At 66.1% G+C, this 7,484-nt stretch overlaps 2 protein-coding genes across 2 annotated transcripts in view; both read left to right on the top strand.

Moving 5' to 3' along the window:
• Positions 1 to 547, top strand: part of NABP2 (nucleic acid binding protein 2) — a 4,091-nt gene extending 3,544 nt beyond the window's left edge. The window contains exon 5 of the mRNA XM_041480998.1: positions 22 to 547. Within this exon, the coding sequence (XP_041336932.1) occupies positions 22 to 167 (146 nt within the window). The 3' untranslated portion in view covers positions 168 to 547. The remainder of the gene's footprint in view (positions 1 to 21) is intronic.
• A 420-nt stretch (positions 548 to 967) lies between these two features.
• Positions 968 to 4,947, top strand: SLC39A5 (solute carrier family 39 member 5). The gene is made up of 10 exons (XM_041480999.1): positions 968 to 1,335; positions 1,423 to 1,573; positions 1,685 to 1,859; positions 2,740 to 2,909; positions 2,992 to 3,129; positions 3,224 to 3,263; positions 3,347 to 3,535; positions 4,028 to 4,108; positions 4,192 to 4,382; positions 4,584 to 4,947. The coding sequence occupies exons 1-10, from the start codon at positions 968 to 970 to the stop codon at positions 4,722 to 4,724; spliced, it is 1,644 nt and encodes a 547-aa protein (XP_041336933.1). The 3' UTR covers positions 4,725 to 4,947.
• Positions 4,948 to 7,484: the final 2,537 nt, after the last annotated feature.

Here is a 7,484-nt window from a genome sequence, read left to right on the forward strand (position 1 = left end):
CGTCCCCCCCCCTCACCTCCCGGTTCCCCGCAGCCCCCGAGAGCCAGAACGGGAACGGGCTGAGCCCGGGGGGGCCCCCCGCGCACCCCCCGAGCGGCCGCATCACCCGCAGCCAGCCCGGCCCCGTCAGCAACGGCAAAGAGACGCGCAGGAGCGGCAAGAGATAACGGGGACCCCCCCGGGAACCCCCCCGGGACCCCCCCGGCACCGGGGGATCCCCGGTTCCCCAAACCCGCGGCAAGGAGGGGGTGCCCGGTGTCCCCCCCCGGGCGGGTCCGGACCCTCTCCGCTGCTCGGGGGTCCCGTGGGGGGCGGCTCTGCCTGGACCCCCCCTCGGAACCCCCTCGGAATCCCCCAGGACGCCCCCGGGAACCCCCTGGCACCGGGGGGTCCCCGGTTCCCCAAACCCGCAACGGGAAAAGGGTTCCCGGTGTCCCCCCGCCCCGGTGCTGGTCCCGACCCCCCTCCGCTGCCCGGGGGTCCCGGCGGGGTCCATCCCGTGCCCCCCGCCCACCCTCGGGAGGGGTTAATAAAGAACCGAGCTCTGCCCCCGCCTCAGCCGCTCTGCCCGGACCCCCCCCGCCCCCGGGCCCTCCCCGCGGCCCCTCCCGGTACCGGGGCCGGCTGGGAGCAGCTCCGGGGTGACCCTTGGCCCCCCCCGGCTCGGGCGCGACAGGCGCGGGACGGGCTCGGGGACAGCGAGGGGACGATCGGGGGGCGCGTCCCCATCGGCTCAGGTGGGCACGGGTGGGCACGGGTGGGCACGGGAGGGGTCCCGGGTGTGGGCCCGGGGCTGTCCCCAAGCCCCGGTGCCACCACCACACGTGTCCCGTGCGGTGACCCTGGTGCCGCCTGTCGCTTTCCCCACGGACGGGTGACAGCGGGGGCAGCCCCGAGAGACCCCCCCGGCTTTGGGGTGACCCCAACATCGCGCTGTCCCCCAGCTGCTGCCGCGGGATCCGGCCCCATGAGCCGCCCTGCGCTCCTCCTGGCCGTGCTGGGGCTGCTGCTTCTGGGGGTCGGGGGGGCTCCGGGGACCGCGGGGACCCCGGCGCTGCTCCCCGAGGACGCGGCGCAGGAGCACGGCTACTACCTGCGGCAGCTCTTCGGTCAGTACGGGCAGAACGGGACGCTGCCCTTCGAGGGGCTGGCGCGGCTGCTGGGCAGCCTGGGGCTGGGCAGGGTGCAGGTGGTCCAGATCCAGCACGAGGAGCTGGGCCACGGCCACGTCAGCCACCTGGACCTGCTGGAGGTGCAGGAGGACAAGCACCGGCACCGGCACCCGCTGTGGGAGCACGGCGGGGATGCGGCTCCGAGCACCGGCGGACCCCTCAGGTACCCGCGGGTCTCCTCCCCGAGGGGCTGCCCCCGGCTCCGCGCTGGGCCGGGGTGGGGGGCTCAGCACACCCCGATTTCCCGCAGCCCCCCGCCTTCCCAGACGCCGAGCTGGCCCGAGCCGGTGCCCGCCGAGCCCCCCGGGGCTGCGGGGGTCCCCCGGCAGTACCAGCCCACCCTCAGCCTGCTGGGGAGGGTGCTGGGCTTGGAGCACTCCAGCGACCACCCGCACCACGATGTGAGTGGGGACGGGGGGGTCGCGCTGTCCGGCGCTCCGGGAGCACGGGGGAGCCCCGGTTACTCCCCGGTTGTTCTCCGGGACGCCCCCAGCGCTGCCCCCCGCCCGCAGTGCCTGAACGTGACCCAGCTGCTGGTGAATTTCGGGCTGGACCCGGTGGCGCAGCTGACACCGGAGCAGTTCACGCTGCTGTGCCCGGCGCTGCTCTACCAGATCGACAGCCGCGTCTGCATCCGGCACCGCGATGAGGTGACGCTGCCTCCCCCGGGGGGGACCCTGTGGCCAGGTAACCCCAACCCGGGGCTCCGAGCTGGCCCCCGGCCCCACGTCCCTCGTCCCCGGGATCCCCCGTCCCTGCAGCCGCATCCTGGGGTCCCGGAGCTGGTCCCGGGGTCCTGCGTCCCCAGGGATCCCCGTGTCCTGAGCCAGGTCCTCTGTCCCCATTATGATGTGGGGGTCTTCATCCCTGCATCCCCAAGGCGCCCCCATTGCCCACCCCCATCCCTGTGTTCCCCTACTTGAGCTGTGCCCCCCTGGCCCCCCATTCCTGACCCTGGGCTCTCCATTCCTGGGGTTTCCGTCCCTAAATCTCTGGGATCTCTGTCCCTAAATCCCTGGAGTCCCCATTCCCACATCCCTGGGGTCCCTATTCCTGGGGTCTCTGTCCCTAAATCCCTGGGGTCTCCATCCCTGGGTCCCCATCCCTGGGGTTCCCATTCCGACATCCTTAGGGCCCCCATTTCCACACCCCTGGAGTCCCTATTCCTGGGGTCTTTGTCCCTAAATCCCTGGGGTCTCCATCCCTGGGATCCTAATTCCCACATCCCTGAGTTCCCCATCCCTGAGCTCCCCATCCTGGGGTCCCTAAATCCCTGAATTCCCCATCCCTGAATTCCCTATCTTGGGGTCCCCATCCCCATTCCTCCATCCCCGAGTTCCCCATCCTGGGGTCCCCATTCCCCCATGCTGGGTCCCCCATCCCTGAATTCCCTATCCTGGGGTTCCCATTCCCCCATCCCTGAATTCCCCATCCCTGAGCTCCCCATCCTGGGTCCCCCATCCCGGGTCCCCCATCCCTGAGCTCCCCACCCCCGCGCCCCCATCCCCACCTCCCCACGCCCCCTCCCGGTGCCCCCGTGGGGCGGTGCCGCTGACGGTGCCCGCAGCGCTGGGCTGGGCGCTCCTGGCCGTGCTCTCCGTGAGCCTCCCGTCGGCGCTGGCCGTGCTGCTGCTCCCGCTGCGGGTCCGCGGCTCCTTCCGCTCGCTCCTCGCCTTCCTGGTGGCCCTGGCCGTGGGGACGCTCTGCGGGGACGCCCTGCTGCACCTCTGGCCGCACGTAGGTCCCTCCCGCCGCGGGGGTGGCCCCGGGGCACGCCGCGGTGTCCCGGTGCCCTGAACCGCCGCGTCCCCGTGTCCAGGCGCAGGGGAAGCACCCGGAGGCTCCGGGGGAACCGAGCCCCGCGGTGCTGCAGGGGCTGGCGGTGCTGGGGGGCATCTACCTGCTCTTCGTGCTGGAGCTGCTCCTGGGGATGCTGCGGAGCCGGCGGGAGGCCACGGTGAGAGCGAGAGAGCGAGCGAACGGCGGGCACCGGGCGGGCACGGCGCCGCCACCGGGGCCAGCTCCGCACACAACGCCTCCCTTGTCCCCAGGGACACCCCCATGGAGAGACCCCCGCACCGTCACCGGCAGGTACGACCCCCTCGCACCCCTCCCGGGAGCCCCCGGCCCCGGCCCCGGCACCCACCGGCCCCGGCGTGTCCGTCCCGCCGCAGGGACCGAGCTGCGGCACCTGACGGCGCCGGAGGCGGAGCTGGAGCTGAGACCCCCCGAGCCCCCCCGGGGACCCCCCCACGGACACTCCCACGGCCCCGCACTGCCCCCCGGGCCCGGGGCCGCCGACATCGTGTGGATGGTGGTGCTGGGGGACGGCGTCCACAACCTGACGGACGGGCTGGCCATCGGTGGGGACGGGGACGGGAACGGGGACGGGGATGGGGATGGGGAACGGTGATGGGGACGGGAACGGGGTCGGGAACGAGAATGTTCATGGGGACGAGAAGGGCAGAGGGACGAGGACGGGGCTGGAGATGGGAACTGGGATAGGGAACGGGGATAGGGATGGGAAACGGTAATGGGGACGGGAACGGGGATGGGAAACGGGGATGGGAACGGGGATGGGGAACGGGGATAGGAACGAAACGAGCAGAGGGACGAGGACGGGAATGGGGACGGAGACGGTGATGGGAACGGGGAACCGGAACGGGAACAGGGACAGGGATGGAGATGGAGGAGGAGAGGTGCACAAGGACAGGAGAAAGGTTTCCTCAGGGACAGAAGGATGTTGGGGACATGGGGACAGGGGTGCATCGGGACAGGGTGACAAGGGGACAGGGGCTGCCCGGCGATCCGGGGACAGGGGCACAGCGGACGGGGATCGCTCTCCCTCCCCGCAGGAGCCGCCTTCTCGCACGGCCTCTCCAGCGGGCTCAGCACAGCGCTGGCCGTGCTCTGCCACGAGCTGCCCCACGAGCTCGGTGAGTCCCTGTCCCCGTCCCTGTCCCCTCCCCGGAGCTGGGGACACCCCTGAGCCCCCCGTGCCACCCTCCCGTGGCCGCAGGTGACCTGGCGGTGCTGCTGCGGGCGGGCACGGCCCCGCGCTCCGTCCTGCTCCTCAACCTGCTCTCGGCGCTGCTCTCCTGCCTGGGGGCGGTGGCGGGGGTGGCCCTGGGTCACAGCGGGACCCCCCTCGCCCCCTGGCTCCTCACCGCCACCGCCGGCATCTTCCTCTACGTGGCCCTGGCCGACATGGTAAGGGGGGGTCTGGGGGTGTCCGGGGGTCTCACGAGGGGTTTGGGAGTGTCCGGAGGTCTCATAAGGGGTTTGGGGTGTCTCACGGTGGGTCTGGGGGGGGGGGGGGGGGGGGGGGGGGGTCTGGCGGATTCCGGGGGTCTCCCATGGAGATCTGGGGGTACCCGGGGGTCTCACGGAGCCCCCCCCGCTCTTCCCCAGCTCCCCGAGGCGCTGCGGGGCTCCGGCGAGGGCACCTGGAGCCGCTTCGTGCTGCAGAACGCGGGGTTCCTGCTGGGCGCTGGCATCATGCTGGGCATCGCCCTGGCCGAGGGGCACCTCCGCTCCTGGCTGCAGCCCTGAGCCCACCCCCGCGACCCCCGCCCCTCCCCAGGCTCGGATTTTCCCCCCTCCTCAAGAAGCCCGGGGGGATCCGCGGGGCCGGGGCAGCCCCGGGGGTGAGGACTCGGTGTCCCCTCGGTGTCCCCTCGGTGTCCCCCGTCCCCTCCGGGGGTCGCACGCGGCTCCGGGGCTGAATCCGAACCCCCCCGAGGAGCTGAGGAAGGGGAAAGACCCCCGAGCAAGAACTGAGCCAGAGCAGCAATAAAAAGAACAGGGTTTGGTCAAAGTTACAGGGTGGAAAATTGATCAAGTTTGAATGGTTTTGCCTCTTTTTTTTTGGGGCTTTTTTAATCCCCTTTAAAAAATTCCTTTCCCTTCCTTACTCCCCGAAAACGATGCAGGATTTCTGAAAAAAGTCGGAGAAAAAAATCGGATTTTTGGGGTTTTCTGGCGTTTCTGCTCGCAGGGGAAGGGCGAGAAATCAGCAAATTCGGGGAGGGGGTTTTGAGTCGGCATTTCAAGGTTTGTTTTATTTCTGTTTTGAAATTTCACCTCAAAACTCTGCCCTGCTCGAGGCTGGAGGGGGCTCGGGGCTGGGAACTCCTTTGAGTCGGTGCTTGGGAGGGAAATGAAAAATCCCCCCGGATTTTCCCCACATTTCAGAGCAAAACTGGTTTAAAAAAAGACAATTTTGGGGGGAAGGAGCCGCTGCTGCATCATGGGGGGATCGTTCTGGGGGGGCTTTTCCCCCCCTCGCAAGGAGGATCCAGCCCGGGGGATGCTGAGAGGTGGGGAAATGTTTCCGCAGCCGGGAAAAAGGTGGGGAAAAACACGAATTAAAGGGATTTTTCTTCATTTTGCACCCCGCGGGGATCCCCAGCCCGCTGCCGGCTCCTCCCGCGGCACCCGGCGGCTCCGGAGGAACCGGCCCAGCCCGGGCCCGAAAAAATCCGAAACAGCCCCAAAAAAACGGGATTCGAGCACCCCCCAGGGCTCTGGGACACCCAGGGGGGTCCGGGACCCCTCAAGATTCTGGGACCCCTCGGGGGGGTCTGGGAACCTCAAAGTTCTGGGACTCCTCAAGATTTTGGGGACCCCCCCTCATTCCAGGGGGTTCTGGGACCCCTAAAGATTTTGGACCCCTCAAGATCCAGGGACCCTCAGGGGGGTCTGGGATCCCTCGAGGTTCTGAGGTCCCTCAAAGTTTGGGACCCCTCAAGATTCTGGGACTGCTTGGAGGGGTCCGGGACCCCTCAAGGTTCTGGGACCCTGAAGATTTTGGGACCCCTCAAGGTTCTGGGACTCCCCAGGATTCCGGGACCCCTCAAGATTTTGTGACCCTCAAAGTTCCGGGACCCCTTAAGGTTCTGAGACCCCCCCAAGATTTTGGGACCTCTCAAAGTTCTGAGACCCCCGAGGATTCCGGGACCCCTCAAAGTTCTGGGACCTCCTCAAGGTTCTGGGACCCCTCAAGGTTCCGAGACCCCCCAGGATTCTGGGACCCGGGGGGTCCGGGACCCCTCAAGATTCTGGGACCCCTCGGGGGGGTCTGGGAACCTCAAAGTTCTGGGACTCCTCAAGATTTTGGGGACCCCCCCTCATTCCAGGGGGTTCTGGGACCCCTAAAGATTTTGGACCCCTCAAGATCCAGGGACCCTCAGGGGGGTCTGGGATCCCTCGAGGTTCTGAGGTCCCTCAAAGTTTGGGACCCCTCAAGATTCTGGGACTGCTTGGAGGGGTCCGGGACCCCTCAAGGTTCTGGGACCCTGAAGATTTTGGGACCCCTCAAGGTTCTGGGACTCCCCAGGATTCCGGGACCCCTCAAGATTTTGTGACCCTCAAAGTTCCGGGACCCCTTAAGGTTCTGAGACCCCCCCAAGATTTTGGGACCTCTCAAAGTTCTGAGACCCCCGAGGATTCCGGGACCCCTCAAAGTTCTGGGACCTCCTCAAGGTTCTGGGACCCCTCAAGGTTCCGAGACCCCCCAGGATTCTGGGACCCCCTCAAGGTTTTGGGACCCCCAAGATTCTGGGACCCCTCAAAGTTCTGAGACCCCCCGAGATTTTTGGACCCCTCAAGGTTCTGGAACCCCTCAGGATTCTGAGAGCCCCCCAAGATTTTGGGACCCCTCAAGGTTCTGTGACCCCTCAAGGTTCTGAGACCCCCCCAGGATTCCGGGACCCCTCAAAGTTCTGGGACCTCCTCAAGGTTCTGGGACCCCTCAAGGTTCCGAGACCCCCCAGGATTCTGGGACCCCCTCAAGGTTTTGGGACCCCCAAGATTCTGGAACCCCTCAAGGTTTTGAGCCCCCTCAAGATTCTGGGACCCCTCAGGGGGGGTCTGGGACCACTCAGGAAAAGCAGCAAAACCCCCCAGGCCCCCCAAAACCCCCAAAATCACCACGGCCGAAACTTTCCATGCGAAGTTTCCTTTATTTATTTTCAAGTTGACGAAGAACAATATCGATAACGACTGGGTCGAGTAAGGCTATTTTCCTTTTTTTTTTTTTTTTTTTAATTTTTTTTTGGTTTTTTTTTTTGTTTTTTTGTTATTTTTACCCCTTCCCCCCCCCATCTTTTTGTCCCCCTGCACGAGAAGAGGAGGACGAGGCCCGGACGAGACACGGACCAGCACAAGGAGGAGTTGCTTGTACCTGACAGGTGATGATGAGGTTTTTTTTGTATATTTATTTATTTTTTTTGTGTGTGTGGTTTTTTTTTTTTTTTTTTTTTTTTTTTTTTTTTTTTTTTTTTGCGCTAAAAAAAAAATTTTTTTTGTAAA

Source organism: Pyrgilauda ruficollis, unplaced genomic scaffold, assembly GCF_017590135.1.
Source record: "Pyrgilauda ruficollis isolate IOZ18807 unplaced genomic scaffold, ASM1759013v1 scaffold540, whole genome shotgun sequence".
In the NCBI taxonomy this organism is placed as follows: Eukaryota; Metazoa; Chordata; class Aves; order Passeriformes; family Passeridae; genus Pyrgilauda; species Pyrgilauda ruficollis.

Coding starts and splice junctions, on each gene's coding strand:
- SLC39A5 (XM_041480999.1), top strand. CDS start 968: ATGAGCCGCCCTGCGCTCCTCCTGGCCGTGCTGGGGCTGCTGCTTCTG. Junction 1,336..1,422: donor AGCACCGGCGGACCCCTCAG/GTACCCGCGGGT, acceptor GATTTCCCGCAG/CCCCCCGCCTTCCCAGACGC. Junction 4,109..4,191: donor CGAGCTGCCCCACGAGCTCG/GTGAGTCCCTGT, acceptor CCGTGGCCGCAG/GTGACCTGGCGGTGCTGCTG.